This window comes from Haemaphysalis longicornis, unplaced genomic scaffold (genome assembly GCF_048455015.1).
Source record: "Haemaphysalis longicornis isolate Haplotype H1 unplaced genomic scaffold, Haemaphysalis longicornis Haplotype H1 scaffold_1, whole genome shotgun sequence".
Lineage (NCBI taxonomy): Eukaryota > Metazoa > Arthropoda > Arachnida > Ixodida > Ixodidae > Haemaphysalis > Haemaphysalis longicornis.
Window position 1 is genome coordinate 12,475,095 of NW_027526203.1, and position 20,476 is coordinate 12,495,570.

General features: G+C 47.1%; 1 protein-coding gene across 1 annotated transcript in view; it reads left to right on the plus strand.

Annotated features, from left to right (window-relative positions):
- Positions 1-1,519: 1,519 nt before the first annotated feature.
- Positions 1,520-20,476, plus strand: part of Cdk9 (Cyclin-dependent kinase 9) — a 75,708-nt gene continuing 56,751 nt past the window's right edge. Inside the window, exons 1-4 of the mRNA XM_077704297.1 lie at positions 1,520-1,709; positions 1,975-2,056; positions 2,249-2,339; positions 19,481-19,647. Of these exons, the coding sequence (XP_077560423.1) occupies positions 1,585-1,709; positions 1,975-2,056; positions 2,249-2,339; positions 19,481-19,647 (465 nt within the window). The 5' untranslated portion in view covers positions 1,520-1,584. The remainder of the gene's footprint in view (positions 1,710-1,974; positions 2,057-2,248; positions 2,340-19,480; positions 19,648-20,476) is intronic.

Consider the following 20,476-nt stretch of genomic DNA (forward strand, 5'->3'; position numbering starts at 1 on the left):
TATGTCACTGCAATGTGTGCCTAACCAATATGTATAGCACAAAAAAAATGTTTTGTTAGACCCTTCAAAATTGGTCAATTTCCCGCGGTAACACGAAATTTCAAAGCTGAGATAACTATGTAAAACGCTTCCTTTTTATCAGGAGATATCTCCCAGCAAGTTTCAACAGCAACCGTTCAGCGAAACATATTTAAAATCCATTTTAATCTTCGCCCGCACGAGAAAGCCCAGAGCGGGCCGACGTGACATCATCTGCTACGTGCCCCAAACTGCCGACGTCGGGGCTCCCGTGACGAAGCCGACGCGCTGGCTGTGGTTGGCGCGCGCTGCTCGGGAGTGTGTACACGTCATGGTTTTTGGACTGACGTCATGCTGCCCGGGCCTGTGGGGACGGCGAAAACCTCGGCCGGTCTGGGCGCGCGCTTCCAGAGAGGCAGCGATACGGCAAGAATGGTGACGTACATGCTGTCATGGCGGCCGCTCGGCGTTTTTTCGTCGAAACCGAAACTGGCACGAATAAACGACGCCGTAAATGAATGTTTACGCTGCGCTCGACCGTCTGTCATTCTATGATTAGTGGGCCGGTAGGCACGCATAGCAGCGAAAAAAACGTAACATATACAACGCATGCATGCTCGCGCATCGGCTGGAAAGGCTGGTGACGGAAACACAAGCTCGGTGGTCGATGCGGGTCTCCTACTTCAACATCAGTAAAGCAAGCGTTACGGGACAAACCAACGAGGCCAGAAATACCTACCTTCAGATTGGGCAAGCCGTCTTCGAACCACTGCGGTGTGTTGACGGCGCGATCGGAAAGTTGCCACGCCAGCTTGATGGCCCTGGCGCGAATCGTGTACATCAGCCCGGCCCACGACTCAAGACTTGCGCTTTATTACCGTGATTTGTCGCAACAAGATTGGTGGGATCGATCCATCCATGGATCGGTCAAAAGCACGTCAAAAGCGACGAAAAGCAGCCATGTCGACCGGCCGGACGCTTGAGACCACGTACGTTAAAAAACATAAAAAAAAGTGTTTTTGACAGCACCCATAGATGGCGCTGTATGGGTAGTGCGTATAGCAATTTCCGGTGGGACTTCACTACGTAGTACATATAGCATCGTCCATAAACCAAGGCCAAAAATAAGTCTTGATATTGTAATATTAATGTGTCACTGCCAAAAATATATGCAACAGTATTGAAATAATTGCATTTTAATTACAATTACGCAATTTTTTTGTTGAAGTACGTCACTTCTGTGGGGCGCAGCAGCCAGTTCGAGGGGAATCGGCTCGGAAGCCCCGGGTTGCAGCAGACGCAGCCTTCCGGAAATAAATTAGTATTTTGATGTCCTCACAAACTTCAACAATTTAGCCCTTACCAATCTCCCCTTGCGGGTACGTGCCAGAAACTTTGAGTAGAACGAGTACAACACTGTACATGCACTGTACTTTGAGGGCACCTTCATCATCATCATCCTTTCTGCTTCCGCTTGCAACGTCGTTCCTCCGTCGATCGGAGCGTCATGTAGCACCAGTAGCACCACTATTCCATTTCGCTTCTCTTCACTCTCGCAGATGCGAGATGAGCTCTAACGCCAGCAACCAACAGCAACAACTCGTGAACAAACTCGAAGACTTCGAATTTCCCTACTGCGACGATGTCGCAAAGTACGAGAAGATCGCGAAGATCGGCCAGGGAACGTTCGGGTAAGTTTTCTCCCCTCACACACGTCGCAGCGCGTGAGGTCATGCCGCCGTTCCAAAGACGACAAAGTTCGCTGCGCGATGACTACTCGCGGCAAACTTCCAACCAACCAACCAACTTTCGTCGTATGCATTGATCGAAGTTCACTGCGAGCGCAGTGGTTGTGGGAAGGATACGCTGGAGCGGTGCCTTGTGTTTTCTCTTGCCTCACGGATGCGGACACTTGTTATTGCTGATTGGAACTTTAAATGGACGTTCCGTTCGCAGCGAGGTGTTCAAAGCCGGGCACAAACAGACCAAAAAGCTTGTCGCCCTCAAGAAGGTGCTCATGGAGAACGAAAAGGAAGGGGTGAGTACTGCTTTTTCTTTTTCTCGTCGAATTCTCGCGAAGTGTATGCAGTTAGAAATGTTGCTGATCCTCGCGCAGTGCGTTGTCATGGCGCAAGGAACGGCTACCAACAAATGCGGGCCGCGTGTCGCGATGTGATTATGTGACTGAAACGAAGCGCGCTCATGTTTCTGCTCGGTGTTTCCGTCTCAGTTTCCCATCACAGCGTTGCGGGAGATCAAGATCCTGCAGCTGCTGAAGCACGAGAACGTGGTCAACCTAATCGAGATATGTCGGACCAAAGGTACGTGAGTTCCAACCCTAGCAGGGCTCTTCACGAGCCGTGGCGACTGTGTTATTTTGAGAATAGAGCGCAAAATGGAAGGCGGAGAACCGAGGGAGACAAACAGCTGACGTGACTGTGTCAAGATCCCTCCGTACCCTTTATTTGTTAATGAGGTTCTCGAGGTTTCCCCGTTGTGAAGCTGGGCATTCTGACTGTCTTGGCTTGGCTCAACAAGAATTTTAAACAGAAAGAATTGGCGCCGCTTGCGGAACTCGAACTGGAAAAGGCAAGGGTGCAGCTGACTGAAAAGGAACAATTTAGCGCCCCCAAAGTACGTACAGAAACGTGCGCAGTGGCAGGAAAAGTGTATAAAGATGAGTAAACAACTAGAGGAGGAAGACTGCAACACAAATTCAAGGTCTACAAGCAGGGATTCATGGTTACTGGTCGTGCTGGGCTGTGAACAAACTGGGGTACAGGGAGATAAAACTGCGTAGAACTCCCGTGGGTTGGAGGGGGGGTTGGCCTATTAGTGGCTGGGAAGCCAGTGTAGAAACGCAAAAAAATAACATGCCTAGAAAAATGGTGCTGATAAGTTTATCACTGATTAATGCCCACATTTAATGCATGAAGTTGGGACTAATAAAGTAGGGTTAATAAGTGTGACATGCCAGTAGCCTGGAAATGCGGTAAGATGCAGTCCAGTGTAAGCAGTAGCCTACTTGTTTTGAAAGTTTGTGACATGGTGTAGCTGAAATTAACATAGGGGAGGAGTGAATAACCAGTCTAGACAGTTGTCTGGAACTCAAAACACTGAATGTAACAGTTATAAAACCAAAACTGTGGCAGTTTCACTGTGGCAATTGTGGCAGCGCTGTGTGTAGCCTCCTCCTTTCTGTCCCGCCTTGAGCGCTGTTTTTGTTTGAAGTATGAACCAACAGGCCCAAACACTTCCATTGCGGCAGTTTCACCTTGTGGCACAGTGAGAACACTGCTAAGCCCCCTATTTTGGGGGTCGTAACTTTTTTTTGCAAATTGGGGCATATGGTACATATTTGCGATGAATAAATTTCACTAGTGAAACCAAACTTCGCCACTTGAAGTGGACACTGTAGCAAGTAGCGCCGCTGTCTTGCTACAAAATTTGGAACATGCTACCAAAACCAGCAACAGTCATCATACCAAAATCACCCAGGAGCCCTTTTTTTTTTCATAGGGAGCTAACAGCCACATGTGAACAACTCCCTTTTTTTTTTTTTTTTTTTTTTTTTTATTGAGAGTACCCTTAAAGGCCCCGACAGGGGTATTACATAAGGGGGGGGGAATACAGATCACGAGAAATGAAGCGAACATGGGGAATATTTAGTGCAAAATGGTATGAATATTTACACATAGGTGAAGTTCACAAAATGAAAAGTATACAGATATCCAGACAGCATAAAAAGACAGTACTACTGATATACTGACTGCATTGAAAGAAAGTGTGTTTACAGCTGTGATAAGGCATTGCAAAACGCGTCGTAGTCACTTATTACAGCAGTGTTACAAGGCAGGTTATTCCACAGTTTTATTGCCAGTACAAGTGGTGAATATTTATACATGTTGGTACGTGCAAACGGTAGAAATACTTTCAAGGGGTGATCGGTACGGGGGGAGATGTGGTTTGCCGGTTTGATATGCAAATAACGAAAGGTTGATGCGCCATGGTATAACTTGAAAAAATGCTGCAACAGGAAATTTTCGCGACGCTGTTCTAAAGTGGGTAATTTCAAGTTGTTTCGGAGTAGTGTAATGCTTTGATGTGTGTAATTACGTAGAATGAAGCGGATAGCGCGATTTTGGACTGCATCGAGAGATTTTTTAAGGTACATCTGATGAGGGTTCCAGATGATAGCCGCATATTCGAGCTGTGGACGTACAAATGAATTGTATGCCATGAGTTTTGTCTCCCACGTTGCCATATAAAGGGATTTACGTAGAAGTCCCAAAGTCTTACTTGCTTTGTTTGTGATGTGGTCAATATGGGCGTTCCATGATAGATTAGATGTCAGAATTACCCCTAGGTATTTGTAATGGTCTGTACGTCCAATGTTGGAACCGGAAATATAATAATCGCAGGAGAGAGGAGAGCGGACACTAGTAAACGTCATCACCTTTGTTTTTTCAGTGTTTACACGCATCAGCCACTTGGAGCACCATGATGATACAGAGTTTAGGTCGTTTTGAAGCAGTATAGAATCGTTGCAGTCTTTAATTTCGCGGTACAACACACAGTCATCAGCATAGAATCGGAGTTTGGATGAAATGAAATCTGGAATATCGTTCACGTACATCAGAAACAAAAGCGGACCCAAAACGGAACCCTGCGGCACTCCAGACGTGACAGGAACAGATGAAGAGACGATATCATGAATTGTGACACACTGTGACCTATTCAATAAGAAATTTTGTATCCACAGGATCGTGCTGTTGTTAAGGTAAAAACTGTGTAGTTTTGATACTAGGCGCTGGTGAGGAACTAAATCAAAAGCCTTGGAAAAATCAACGAAGACTGCATCGGTTTGGTTACCCGAGTGTATACTGGTGTGTAGGTCGGTAATAAATTCAAACAATTGAGATTCGCAGGATTTCCCGCGTTGAAAACCGTGCTGATTCGGGAAAAGTAGATTATTGGAAGAGAGGTGTTGCATAATTTGCGTGTACAAGATGTGTTCCAAGATTTTGCAAGGTATAGAGGTCAGAGATATGGGCCTATAATTGGAAAAGTCAGTGTGGTCCCCTGCTTTAAAAATGGGAACAACGAAAGCGAGCTTCCAATCGCCAGGTAGTAAATTCTCGTCGATGGATTGCTGAAATAACTTACAAAGAAAAGAGGAAGATTGGGTTACCGTTAATTTTAGCAATTTAGATGATATTTGGTCAGGACCGGGACTACATCTGTTTGGGAGACGCTGTATGGCTCTCACCACACCTTCTAATGTTATCAAGATATCGGGCATTACGGCACACTCGGGGTGAGAGGTGACATGCGGAGGCGGCAGAGAGCTTTCTGTGGTGAAAACAGAGGAGAATGCTGTGTTATGCGATTCGGCTATTTCCAACAGCGAAGGTCGGTTTGTTGAAGCATGGTTTTTGCTGTCGTTACGTTTATTAGGATCATATACTGCCATATTTCTGCCTCATCCATGGTGTGCACAGTGAAATTTGCAAGTAGGGAAATTCGTTTCTATTGTGTGGGTGACATGCTGTGTGAATGACAGCATAGTTGCTGATTTCAGTGAAAGTTTACTATTGCAATCATAAAAAAATTTTGTTTGCCTTGGCAGAAGAATGCGTTCTATGGTATGGTAAACTGATCAGAAGTATCCATGGAAAGCTCACAGGGGCAAAGGAAGAAAACTGCTCGAAAGAGACTAAGAGAAGGTCAGGTGGGGAGAGGACACTGAAATTGGATAGGCCATGAGGGAAGTCTAGAAGTCGAGGGTGCCCCATGTCAGGTGTGCACGTGATTTGAGGGCTGGATATCAGGTGTGTATAGGAATAGCAGAGTCACTCTGAGGGAGTGCTGCAGTTACATAGTGGGGGTTCCAAAGTCCTTGTGACTAAAACAGGTGACATAAAGGACTACACTGAAGTTAATGAGTGTCAGATACTGAAGGAGAGGGGAAGCACATGATATTTATTTGATTAGCTGCACAAAAATTGACAAAAGACCTCATCTTGCTCACGCAGCAAATAAAGAAGTCAGCAAATTGAGAGCTTAAAGGAGCCATGAAGAGAAAACAAAAGTTTGTTTTATTCGAAAGATTAGGTGTTTCATAGTACCCTAAGCGCTTTCCCGGAAGCAAATGATGCTTTATTCACTGAGAAATAAGACAATTTAAGCCAAAATTTTAAATCTCCCGCTAAAATTGAACATTCCGTGACGTGTACAATGGCGTCATAGCGCCGGTCCATGAAACAAATACTTAGGGTCTATTCGATTCAGCCTGCACCTCTTGAACCAGTTCACAGCGGTGCAAAGTGGGTTCCGCCATCGGCGGAACCAGCCCTGCACTTTTTTCGTCTGCTTCTGCACCTCCTCGGCAGGGAGTGCAGGCAAAGCTGTGAACCCGTCCTGCACCCGTCGGCACCACCGGTGAATCGAACGGCGCGGTTCAGGTGCCGCGAGCTGCACCGCTGAAACGAACGGCGAAGTGCGGCACCGCCTGAACTGGTTCACGCGGTGCAGGTGAAACGAATAGACCCTTAGTATGTCGACTCCATATAGCACCCACACGCAGTTCGATCGAGACGGCGGCCATTTTAAAAATACTAGTAAAACCTAGTGCACCCGCAGCCCTAGTCATGGAATCGCCTGATCCGGAGAACAAAACTCTCGCCGAGGAGCTCGGGCTTGCATTTAACAACCTCACACCACTTGAACGCTCAACGCTTCTAAGTGCACGAGCGGCAAGAGTTGTGGGATACGCGGTGGACGGGAAAGCGACCATTCCGCGATAGCCACAACAGACGAACGCCCTGCCGTCGGCACCGCTGCCTCGTCAGCGCCGTCGCCACGGACGAATACAGACTGGTACGTATGTGCCGTATTTTTATTACGGTTAATAATAGTTCAACTTCAGTAGCAGTATCGCTTATGCCAGTTAGCCGGTGTCGTGTATGGAAAGCCGTTCGCGCGAGCTCTCTGCTTCGACCAGAAAGATACGAGCGTTAATGCGCGGTGTTTACGGCATTTTTCCTCCAAGGTCAGAGCGCTTCGAACTCGAAAATTCGTCTGCGCGACGGCGAGATGTCGAGCTCGGCCAGGCGGTTGTTTCGTACGCATTGGCGCACACGCTTGCGTGTTCGTTCGGAACTTCAACCGTTTACTCCACCGTTCTTTGTCATAAAAAGAATGTGCAGTATGTTTCACGGGCATTTAGCTCGCTATGCAAACTGTAAGCCCTGCCTAACATGCGTTTGCTTTTGCCGGCCTCCGCCAATCGCAGAGCTTAGCCCATGTGACGGCATAGGTTCTGTTGCGGGAAATGAGCTGGTGGGTCGCATGACCATTCCCGTTTTTCCTAATTATGTAGCTTATTTGAGCGAAGTTTGCGTTATAAGTGGTGTCGTTATGGTTCTAACGAGGCAATCTTTCGAATGAACCAAACTTGTGTTTTCTCTTCATGGCTCCTTTAAGTTAGACTTTACTTGTGAGCATTACAAGTAAAAACATGTTCCTTGAAGGGTCCATGCAGACTAGATACAGGTTTATTTGAAAGGTTTCATGTTTTATAGTGCCCCCAGTGCTCCGGCAGCAAATGATGCCGTATTAACTGAAAAGTTTATCAATTTAGATTAAAATTTTGATTTTCCCACCAAACCATTCGTTTTCGTGACGTCAGCAATGAAGTCATAAATGCGCGTATTCAAATGAACTTCCACTGCGTCATTTGGCTCTCAGCATGCTTGCCGTCAGTCCTCCCACATGGCGCTGCCATACTCAGGCACAGACTGTTGTCCGCCGTTGCTTTGTTTTTGGCCTTATTTGCACCTGGATTGTTTTTGTTACTGCAAAAAGTAATCGTTTCGTAAAACATTGGGTATTCTCGACAAACAAGGTCACAAAAGACGTCACTTAAGACAACTCCAAAGCGGTGGACTGTTGTGCAGCGAAAACAAAGCATAGTGCGCCCAGTACCAACAGCACTGCGCATCGGTACTTCTATGATTACGTGTATTTTCGTAACTTCATTGTTTACCACACCATTCTTACTGCTGTAAACTGAATATGCATTACATAAATTTAAGTGCCAGCTTATAAGCCATGCCAAATTTGCATTTGCTTTTGCCAGTCTCAGCCAATCGCACAGCTGGGCATTTATGACATCATAGGTTCGGTTGCGGGAAATGAGCTACTGGGTCGCATGGCCATTCCCTTTTTTTCTAATTGTATAGCTTATTTGAGCGAAGTGTGCGTTAATACTGGTGTCAGTATGATTCTAACGAGGCAATCTTTCAAGTGACCCAAGCTTCTGTTTTGGCTGTGTGGCCCCTTTTAAAGGAGCCATGAAGACAAAATACAAGTTGGGGTTATTAGAAAGAGTGCTTAGTCCCGATAACAATGATACCAATATCATCGCAATCTTCGAACAAATAACGGAGATATTAAAGAAAACGTTTGAAGCAGTCGCGACCCCCTAGCCAATTTCCTGCAACTTTTCTATGACGTCACGGAACCTTGTTTGTGCGATTGGTGGCCGCCTAACTGACCTGTCGCAACGGCACATGACTGGACGTCTGTAATGGGGCCTCTAGTTCCATTTGACTGCATCACATGAATGCTAACGTGCAGTTAACGCACTGAAAATTATGTTTTATTGTTGGCCCGTATGACGTCATTCTTGCTCATAACACGTCACTGTGGCGCAAAATTTGAAAGTTTTTAAATACTTCTTGCGTTTTTTTCGTTCAAAAACAACTTTTGTGGCTGTAATGGAGCTGAGTGAGATACTGAATCCTCGTTCTTTCAAATTAAACGAAGTTGTATTTTCTCTTCATGGCTCCTTTAAATACAGCAGAGCGGGTAAGGCGTTGTGCTGCTAAGTCCAAGAACATGAGGCCAGTCCCAGCCGCAGTGTCCAAGCTTTTTTTTTGATAGAAGAGAAAAATGCTTGTGTGTAAAATTATGGGCACAGACGAAAGGTGTTCAGGTGGCCTAGTTGTTCTGTAGCTCCTCCATGAGCTGCCTTATAGCCTGGGTGTAGCGTTGATCATAAAAGACCCTAAATTTGAGGTCCTAATACTGTATTTACTCGCGTAATGAACCCACTTTTTTTTTTTTTTTTCAGAAAATTAGTCATTGATTCGGGGGAGGGTTGATTATGCGGGAAGAGTTGCAACAGATTTTTTAAATTTGAAATTTCATACAATAACGATGCTATGAGAAGCGCTGTCAAAGCCCTACACTTCTAGCAAAAACACGTATGTAATTATGTAATAAAATTTCTTTTTTATTCACAACATGCTAGTGGCCTCCTCGCCACGAAGCTGTACTCACTGAATTTGCTTGGCGCTTCACATTTGTCGTCGGCCCACAGGGCGTCGTCTTCCGTGCCGTCAAGGCACTCCAAAACTTCTTGTCCCACAACCAGAAACTTCCCTTCTTACACGCGGTGATCCACCGCCAGCAGCATACACGCACTGTGTCAACACTGAAGTTCCGCCCAGATGCGCGGTTTCCGCGTGCATCAACACGTGCTCCACAACCTTCAGTTTAAAACCGGCTTTAAGGTCATGTACTGGCCCATCAGGCGCCGCGCACCAGGAGCACAGAAAAAGGTGGCAACACAGCTAACGGTAATGGTAATGGAGCGTAACGGTAGAGTGAACTAGAGGATAGAATGGTTCAAATGCTCCATAGGGCCCATGTATAAAAGTGAGGCAAAAAATTCACTGCATATCCACGGGGTGAATGATGATGAGTGGGCAAAGCTCCTGAGGGGAAATCATCGGTAAAACCGTGAATCTTCAGTGAAAGTTCGCCCACTACATCTGTGTCCGAACGTAACGTCTAGAAGGTCTCGCTTAAACCGCGCGTCGGCACCTTGGGGCTGAGCTCGCCTGATGCGTTTTGCAGACGCCTCACGAGCTCTCACTGCATCGGGGTCTGCCTGCCGATACGCGCGCTTTCTCGCCGCTTCCCGTTCTCCGACGTTTTGGAGATCCTCTTCGCGTACGGCAGGGTCCTCGCGCCGTTGCTGTGACACTTGGGCCTCTCGTTCTCGAACGCTGGGATCTTGGCGGCGGCGTCGCGCAGCCAGACGACACGCTTCGGCCTCCCGCTCTCGTACGGCAGGATCTTGGCGGCGGCGTCGCGCAGCTTCATGGAGCGCTTCTGCCTCGCGGGCTCGCACATCTGCAGCCTTATCCATCGGGCGACTCCGAGCGCGCGCCAACAGCGAACGGATTTTATTACACCGCTCCCCGCCATCTAGTAAACAATCCAAGAACTAAACTAGAGGTAGCCACGCCATCTAGTAAACAATCCAAGCGCATCTTTTCATCATATACAAGTACCGCCATCTAGTAAACAATCCAAGAACTAAACTAGAGGTAGCCACGCCATCTAGTAAACAATCCAAGAACTAAACTAGAGGTGGCTACATACATACGTCGAGGATGGACAGACCCACGCCCTAAGGAGCTTCGCCCCTAAAAAAAAGGGTCTAACCGGTTAGGGGCGCTGCGACCGTTACCCCTCCATCGTGGCGCAACGAAAGCCGGTCGTGACGAATACAGTACTCAGCTTCTACGCAAAAGACCTGGGTTCAAATCTCCCTGCATTACTTTTTCTTTTTGTTTAGTTGGGTAAACTTCTGGAGCTGTAACATAGTCAGTGCCTTTTATTTTAGTACGAACAAAAGGTAACATAAGCTAACCCCATATGCAGGGGTGGAACTGCCGCGCCAATTGCGCCATTGTGCGCCAATTCGCCCTGCTGCGCCAAGCTGCGCAGAAACGGCAATTTGCGCGATTATTGTCCATTGAGAGCATACAACGCCAAATTTAGCCGAGTCTTGTCGTCCGGGCAACACTGTGCGCTAACTACACAGACGCAGCTGCATCCACGCCGCATCCATAGCCACGGCAGTTCGGTGCACTCATGGTTCTCTCGTGGAGTTCATCACAACGTTGTTAAGGCCCGTTCACACTAGCGACGAAAGCGACGGGAATTCCGTCGCTTTGTCGCGCGACGATCATTTTTGGCGAATGGTCGGGACCAATTCTTGTTGTCGCGCGACTAAGCGACAGACTTCCCGTCGCTTTCGTCACAGTGTGAATGGGCCTTTATCGCCGTGGATTTCCCGGAAGGCTGTCACCAGCATGAGTAAAAGTACTTTGAACAGTTATCTAGTGGTATAACTTGAGGCATAGCCTCAGGAATTTGAAGTAAGACGAACGACCGCTTCGCACATCCTTCGCATCTGTAGTTTTTTTTTAATCATTATTGCGCGAGTGCGCAGTTGCTGTGGTGAATGAAGTCTAATTTTACGAGACCTGCACGAACTTTTTTAACAACAAAAATATAAGGAAGCTTGCACTCGCGCGCAAGACGTGAATCGCGAAGCTGTTGCAGGCGAGCATTAGGGAGTTTTAGTACAGCGTTTGTTGCCTTTGCGTACGATAAATGCCAAATTTTGCGTCCCGCTACGTAAACACCGCGAGCGGAGTTTTAGTATGCTCGGTGACAACTTAAGAACGGCACCGGAAGTTGCCGCTGTGCCTTATCACTGTAGCCGGATGTTTCTCCGCGCGGCGCAAGTAGGGCGTTACTGGGATAATTTTGAGCATGGCGTGAGCCGTTCCCGTGATTTTTTTTGGACTTAATATGCTTATAAACGACTCCAGTGACGACAAACAAACTGCGTGAGACAAGGCAGACGATATCACGCATTCATAGCAAACCCCTTTCAAAACGCGCGCGCACTGACGTCACAGGTCCGGCGCTTTGGCGAAGTGATACACTACATGAGGTGGTGCCGTTCTTGAGTTTAAACCACGGTGTAGTTTTAACCGAGTATACATGCCTTGCACCGACGTCACAACGAGGAATGCTGGGATGCATAATCTCCATTTTGGAGCACCGCCGCCTCCGCGGATACCCTACACGGCGCTGTCTCCGCGCGGCTGTGGAAGCGGCAGCGACTGGACGGCGTTTCCCAATGGTGTTGCGCGGCGTTGTCGGCTGCTCGAACCGTAGCAAGTCGAATTCGAGGGAGAAATCGGCGAACAGCGGCCTATTTCGTCTACCGAAAGTTGTATCAAATCAGTGTGAGCGGACGAAAGACCTCAGTGCGAGACGGCGAAGTCTGTGGCTATCACGTATAAAACGTGCTGATCTCGATCCAAACAGCCGTCACATTCGAGTCTGCGGTGCCCACTTTGTGACAGGTAAGCTAGCAACGTCTACAGCAAATCCAAGCGCCGCGTACAAATGTAGAAAATGCGTATTTTGTCCTTGTAGGCAGGCCAGCCAAGATTTGGGACGAGGTACATACTTACTTGGCGCCGTCGCTTGCGCTTGGCTACGGCACGAAAGCTCGTTGTACCGATCGTTACGAACAATCGAAAAAGCGGCGTACAGGGAAAAAAAGACCGCTGAGACCGCGCGACGCAGCCACGGTGGCGTCCACGCTGCCGACGGACCCCAGCCACGGCGACGTTGCAACCGTTCTAGATAGCGACGAAGTTGACGAGAACGAAAATGACACAGGTCACAAAACTGGAGGAGTAAACAAGATAGTTTCGAGAAACTTCGGGAAACTCGGCAACATCGGTCACGGTGTCCAGTCCTGGCCGCAGCGTGTAGGGATCCACGCTGTCGCACATCCGAATCTTTCCCTCGTAGCGTGCGCGGGCTGATCCGATCAGCTGCGCACGATACGCCGCGTCGAGAGCCTCGACTCTCGAAGCTGGGGGCATCTTGCTCAGAAAGCGGTAAGCCTGTAGTGAGTCGGGTGCGTCAGCCGAGAAACGTACACACACTACGCATAGCGAGCGGCGCGCGGTGCTCCAACATGGGCGGAGTAACTACGCATTAACTACGAGCGGGCGCAAGTGACGTCACGTGCAAGCCATGACTCGCCGGCTGATCTGCGAGCGGAGTGCTTGGAGATTTTACGACTAGCCAAACAATTGTAAACAAACGCTTTCCCGTTAGTATTGAATGCAACACGGCCACAGCACGGCATGAATATTCTGTTAGGGTGCGTTCCAATTTACCCTTTAGACGGCTTTGTTGCCGTCTTCGAGGACACTCCGCCATGTTAAGCCCCGTTCCAATTCGAACGAAGCTTCGAAGAGACAGCATCGAAGTCAACAACGATGCAGACTACGGCATGAATATTCTGTTAGGGTGCGTTCCAGTTTACCCTTTAGACGGCTTTGTTGCCGTCTTCATCTTCGAGGACACTCCGCCATGTTAAGCCCCGTTCCAATTCGAACGAAGCTTCGAAGAGACAGCATCGAAGTCAACAACGATGCAGACTACCTTCCTGTCTAATGCTGCGTTCCAATTCGCAGACAGCTTGGTAGACAGTCTACGAAGCAGTCTAACTAGACGTCTAAAGGAATGAAATTGGAACGGCGCCGCGGTCGCAAACGCAACACCAGCGCAGACGACCAGCAGACGACAGCGTCGTTGCAGACATGTTGAGATGAGCAAGCCGCAAGTTTCGTAACTAATCTTACCGTTGTTATTATAAACGTTACGTAATTTAAAAACTAGGCAAAGTCACCTTCATGACTAGTAAATTTTACTAAATATTTAAGTAAAGGAACAAGTGCTTTTCGTTCAACATAAAATCGCAAAAAGGTAGCGCTGGCGTCGCTTTTCAGTTCAGACAGGAAGGTAGCCTACATCGTTGCTGACTTCGATGCTGTCTCCTCGAAGCTGTCTTCGTTGACTGCTTCGTTCGAATTGGAACGCGGCTTAACATGGCGTACTGTCCGCGAAGACGGCAACGAAGCTGTCTAAACGGTAAATTGGAACGCACCTTAAACAACTTAGCGACGCCAGCGCCACCTTTTTGCTTATTAATGTTGAAACAAAAGCACTTGTTCTTTTATTGAAATATTTGTTATAATTTACTAGTGGTGTAATGACTTTCTTTAATTTTAAAATCACGTAATGTTTGTAATAACAACGGTAATATTGGTACGAAACTTGCGGCTTGCGTTTTTCAACTGTCTGCTACGAGGCTGTCGTCTGCGCTGGTGTTGCGTTTGGGACCGCGGCGCCGTTCCAATTTTATTCCTTTAGACGTCTAGTTAGCGTAGGCTGTCTACCAAGCTGTCCGCGAATTGGAATGCAGCCTTATACTCGGTGACAACTTAAAGGTGTTGTGCCACCAAATTTGTTGCTTGTGCATTCTTTGTTGCAAACGTTTTATAATTCGTTAGAAAGCATGATACATGCTCTCACATGCACATATTCTGAGTAAAAAAATTATTATCGCACGATTCATGTGAACAGGATTCGGTTTCTGGGCGCCGATTCAAGCAGTGACGTCGCAGTGTTGCGAGGAGGCTCTGCCACGGCGGCGCTGCGGTACGTTGCGACTTTACTGCGGCGTCTGCTCCCCCACATACGTGCTTCACCACGGAAGTAAACATGCCGACTCGTCACGTCAAGCCGCGACAGCTCCGACGCGGATTCTTTGTCTGCATCCTCGGATGCAGACAAATGAAAACCATGGATATGCAAACCATGAAAATGCTAAAAAAACGCTAAAAAAAAAAAAAAAAGAAGTTGCCCCCGCCGCGAATCGAACCCGCAATGTTGACCGGGCGGGGGAACGCGCGAGACCACTGAGCCAGCGAACAAACGGTTTCACACAGCGCTATGGGCCTCGTGCACTGCAGTTTCAAATAAACATGTGGCGCCACCTGGGAGCGGCGGCGGAATTTTTTCTGAAGAACAAAATCAACATATACAGCAGTTCGCTACACGGCTTAATTTAAACAACAACCGTAAAATAAGTATACAACAATTACCACGTTTTTTTTTTAAATTCACAGTTGTTATAATAATAGAAATATTACGCTGACGAGTTGTGCGGGAATACAAGCCGAAATAATTTAGAAAGCGCCTCTTCTCCAATAAAAGCAGACGACAGTACACCGGTCAGCTGCCTGCGACGCCGACGTTCACGAAGCACATAGTAGCCGAAAAGAAATAAAAAGAACAGATCCATAAATGCATTTCCGTATGTGCACGCTACTTGGCGTAAGACCGCTGCAAAAAAAAAAAAAATGCCGTGTATCCAGTGCATATTTTTGTAGCGCCTCAAATAGCCTTTGGTGTGCACGCATCTGTGCACGCATATGAAAATACATGGAACAACCCACGGATATGCATGCTTGAATTGCAGGTAGTCATACCAGCAAAATATGAAGCTCTAAAATGAAAACAGAAACGTAAATATTCACGCTACACTGCGACAAAACCGTAAACAGATGGACACACACCAGCCACAATTCGGAGACTCGCATCTACACTTTTATTGAAAGGACTCTCAAATATCTCAAACATGTACAACTTGTAGTTTGCGTTTGAAAAGCGAGTTCAAGTGCGGCTTGTTGCGCAAAATATTTTTGCTGACAAAGATAACTTGCACCAGCACAACTATTCACGCTGGCATGTAGTCATGCCAGCGTAGTCACACAATAATCACGTACAACTGTCAGCTTTGAAACAATCTCCATTATTCAAAATGGTCTTATTTTATCAAGGGCACTCCGAATGCGAGAGGAATCATTCGCGCACAATTAAAGTTCCTGTTCGATCTACCATTTCTGTGCCCGTGTCTATGTCGAGCGATAAACAAGGTAAATAAACATTCAGAGGCTTTCATGAAAGCCTCGTCTCGCGCATCTACGTCCAAAAGTATTCGCATATTAAGTACGCATTTATAAACCTATGAAAGCACTTCAAAAAGTATTGCGATATTTTCATAAGCGCATCCAACGAACTCATCGTAGCTTCAGCAGTTTGAGGTAGAGTTTACTCAAGCAGTTGGCATTTTCAAATACCTGCCTCTACAAACCTGAATCTTCGGGCTCTTGAAGCCGCTTATCCATCGCAATATACACACAAACCTTTTGCCGCTATTTCGCACACACAACACATCAAATCACTTCCTGACGTGTATACAAGGCACAGTGGAGTGTATACACGGGAGAAATTCGCTTCTGCAAGCACCATGAAGTCGCGTAGTCGGTCTTCTCCTCACAATAAACTGACCGCCAACTGCTTGGTTATGCCAGCAGTTCTAACCCAGCCGTTCTGATCTAAAGCTCAATAAATGAAATGCACCAAAGCGACCACAGCCACAGCAACCAAGGCGTTCGTTACTGCCGTGGTTGGGACGTTATGCCTGGTTATGCCGTTATTTCATGCTCTTCGGGGGCCGGCGGCCCCACAAAAAATTTTCCACCGGTGGAGCGATCACACCCTCCCTCACGCATACATTATCGCTTCCGGGAGGCGATGCACACACAGACGCACACTCCTGCCCTCCTCTCGTTCTCTTGGTAACATCGCGGGCTTCCGTCTTTTTATTTTTATCTTTTATTTGGGCGGCGCTGCTAGTGTTCAGTGGAAGCCGTTGCGAAATGACAGCGTGACCGCGCGCTGCGCGGAGACAATCCCGCGCTTATTTAGAACTGTTTTTTGTGTGATGCATCGCTTTCCTGTCGCCTTTGCGAACCATATTCTATTTAATAAAGTACCGTTTGGCTGTTTGTATCGCATGGCAACCGAATAGCGGTTGCCATGCGATACAAATGCGAGGCCTGGTGGGGTGAGACGACTGTCACTTCACTTTGCACAACTTTTGCCGGGGCTCTACACTTGTGCGTAAAGCCGAGTCTGGGATTACAAAAATAACAATTTCGGCATTCACATAATGAAAATGCTTTACGATTGCTTAGTTTTTCAATTCGATATTTTCAACGGCACTGCACACTATCTACACGTAGAGACTAAGAATTTTAAAATGGTTTGTAAAAAGGTAGTGCAGTTCGTACCTGGTGATGCTCTGGTGGAAAAAACTTTATTGATAGGTTGTTTTAGTATTATGTACGCTCAAAACTGATTAAAAAGTGCACTTTTCCCTCGTGAGTTGTCAAAAATTTGATTTTTTAGGCTCCTAAGGTGACATAATAAATGTCGTTCTTCTGCTCCAGATCAAGGTTCTTCTGCTCCAAAACAGAGATTTCGCTGCTCCAAAAACTACTCCCAAATCTGATTCAGCTGTCTCACCCCTGCTAGTGCAATTAGCTTTTAGAATTTAAATAATTTGCCCATACAAACAATAATTCTGCATTTTCCTCTTTTTTTGTTATTGCTGAAAACATGTGTCGTCTGCGTTAGCGAGGAAGTTCATACAATGGTATATTCCATCGCAGACGATGAGTTTGGCTGCATCACGCTGAAGCACAATACATGCAAACGTTACGGCGTAACAAGACATGTTCCATTTAATTTAATCATATCATTTACTTCAAAATATTCCACACAGAGATTTATTTAGAGCAGGGATGAACAATTGCCAGAATTTTGTGTTCATTTCTTAGTTGCAGTTTTTCTCACGTTAGACGTAGCAGCAGATATTGCTTGGATCTCTGGAAATTGAAGCCTTTTATTCGTGGTAATAAAACTTTATTGGCACGCCCTCGTCTAGACTGCACCTTTCCTTCATGTTGCATGTCTTCCTTACAGGTTTTTTTTTTTTTTTTTCCCACTTTATGGCAACTACTGAGAAGCAATGCATAGCATACGGCTGCGCTGTGGTTCCCTGAAATATGTGTTCCCAGTTATGTACGTGTCTGCAGTAGGCAGGAAAGCTGCAGAAGTAATTCCAGCCAGTTCATGGCCGCTGTGTTAGTATGTGTCCTTGTTTCTGTTCGCGCTGTAGCTAGTATTTTTAAATTGTGTTATGTGCATAGAGTAACATACTGACGGTTATGTGTTGGTTGTTTTCAATGCCCGCCCCCTCCACTAACAACCACACAACACAAACCAACTCAATAATTTAGTGCACAGCAACAGTATATGGTGCAGTTTATGCACTTTTGTATGCCTAATGAGGTATGTAAAAAAAAAAGATAGGAAGGCTCCGCCGGAATTTGAACCCGGTCTTTTGCGTAGGAGTCCAGTACTGTACCCGCTACGCTACGATGGAGGGGTAACATTCGCAGTGCCCCTAAACGGTTCGACCCCTTTTGAACCTGCATTTTGGGGCCCGTTTGAACCACTCTATACTTCTGTAATGGCGAAGTCGCGGCCCGTGGCGAAGTCGCGGCCCGCAGAACCACACCAAGGAGGAAAGGAGTTCGGAGTACGTTTCCGGTATAGTGTACTAGCCTATAATTTCGGGCTTTGTTCACACGCCGCCTGAACAGCACAAAGCAGGGAAGGACTGCGGAGTGCGCTTGGTACTTTGTTCGCACGCCGCATCGTTTGAAGGTTTGTTTTGTGTTCAGCAGGTGGCGCATCGCAAGTGCACAATTGTTAAATTGTGAGCCATGGCATTCGTGCTCACGTCTCCGATTATTGTTGCAATTTATTATTGTTAGAATGGGTTTTTTTTTAGTGTTTCTGCGCGTACTGTGGCGTGATATCAAGTTACTGCGATGGTCTACGACATCAAGATTGATTGATTGATTGATTGATTGTGGGGTTTAATGCGCCGATGCTACACAGCCGATGAGGTGCGCTGTAGTGGAGGGCTCCGGATGAATTTTGACCGCCTGGGGATCTTTAACGTGCGCTGAAAATACACGGGCGTTTTCGCTTTTCTACCACATCAGGAACCATGCCGAGATAAAAACACATTCCTGCTGCATTTTTTTATGCAAGCTGACAAGAAAGTAAATACTCAAGAAGAAAAGGGGGGGGGGGTTCATTACACGAGTAAATCCGGTACTGCTTACCAGTGTTATCACATCACTAGGCCCGAGGAGTGAGTCAGAGTTCTAGTCATGTGTAGGAAAATGAACATCAGCTGGTGTATTCACGCATGCTAAAACAGGCACCCCCAAATATAGGGAGAGCAAACTGTTGCCTTACAAGCAACTGGCTGATAGATGATGCTTACACGACAGAGAAAATGACAGCTTACTCAAAGTAGCACCTTTCAAGCCACCTGGCCATTCACAGCTGGGGCAGTGAGTGCATATAAAGGAAGTTTGCATTGCTGGGAAGTGCCGAACCGAGTTGACCTGAGAAATTATCGAGGCTGTAGGTATTGGAAGTAAAAGTGGAGTCTGCACGAATGAACTGTTGATGTCATCATCTGAAATTAAATATCTCGGAAGAGGGCACAGCCAATAGAGTCTGCCAATGAACTATTTCAGGAAGTCATCACTTCTACAAGTATCTTTTTTGCTTAGTGCGTTCCACGGAGTCGGATAGCCCCAGCGCTGCCCTTCCCATTTTTGTGTGTCCCATGCTGCTTGTCATGCTGCCATTTCAATGCTGCCGGGCAGATTATCCCACTCTTCGTGTACTTGGAATGTTGCCCCAGTGTCTAGGTAGCCATGCATGTTGGCTGGGTTGTTCATGCACGTTGCCGTTACTGTCACTGTCCTTGTTTGTGCATGACGTGCAGCGACGCCGTTCAACCGGTGCAAGGCCACGTTCTACCTGGTTTTTGACTTCTGCGAGCATGACCTGGCGGGCCTGCTGAGCAACATCAACGTCAAGTTCTCCCTGGGCGAGATCAAGAAGGTCATGCAGCAGCTGCTCAACGGGCTTTACTTTATACACAGCAATAAGGTGCGTGCGGGGGTGCAGCCTGGCCTTGATTGGGGTGGTCTGTTTACCGAGAAACAGAATGTAGGGATCGTTGTTGGCCCTGGACCCATACCTGCCAGGTTTCCCTAATTGTCCGGGAGACTACCGAATTTTAATGGTTTTTTCCGACTGTGCAACTGAAACAAAAATCTCCTGAATATGCAACCATGTTTGGCCAAACATTTCTCCCAGTCTGGCCACATTGTACCAGAGCTACCTGACAATTCAGTCCAATCCTACACCAATTAACTTTGGCAAGTAGGCTCAAAAAGCATAAAACTGCCATGTGCGCTAGTTGAACTGTTCAGTACCACAGAAACGCTGAATGCGAGAGGCAGTTCAGCATAGTAAAGAAAAATTGCACCCAGTTTCGAGCATCCATGTCTGACACAACCCTCAGTCGTGTCCTTTTGGCAAAGTGTCGCAGGAGTGAACATTGTTTTGCTGGGCAGTATAGACCTTGTGCAAAAACTGGCGCCCTGTTGCGGGAACCGCGTGCGCTTCCGCCATGTTGGGGGATTCCCGGATCTCCGGATACCGCTGTGTACATGATAGCCCGAAGTTAGCGACACGCACATTGGCATTTATCGTTGGCCAAGATGCCCAAATACTGCCGTGTAACTTGCTGTGCACAAAGATGATACGAGGACGACCACGGAAATAGCGTACCTATCTTTTTTTTTATTTCTCAACGGAAGCATGACTCAAGCCCTGCGTGAAGTCGCTTGCGGGTGTCGACTTCCCTTCGCGCAGTAATAGACCCTTTGCAAAATACTATGAGGCATAGCGGGCGAGCGGAAGGCAAGTCGAG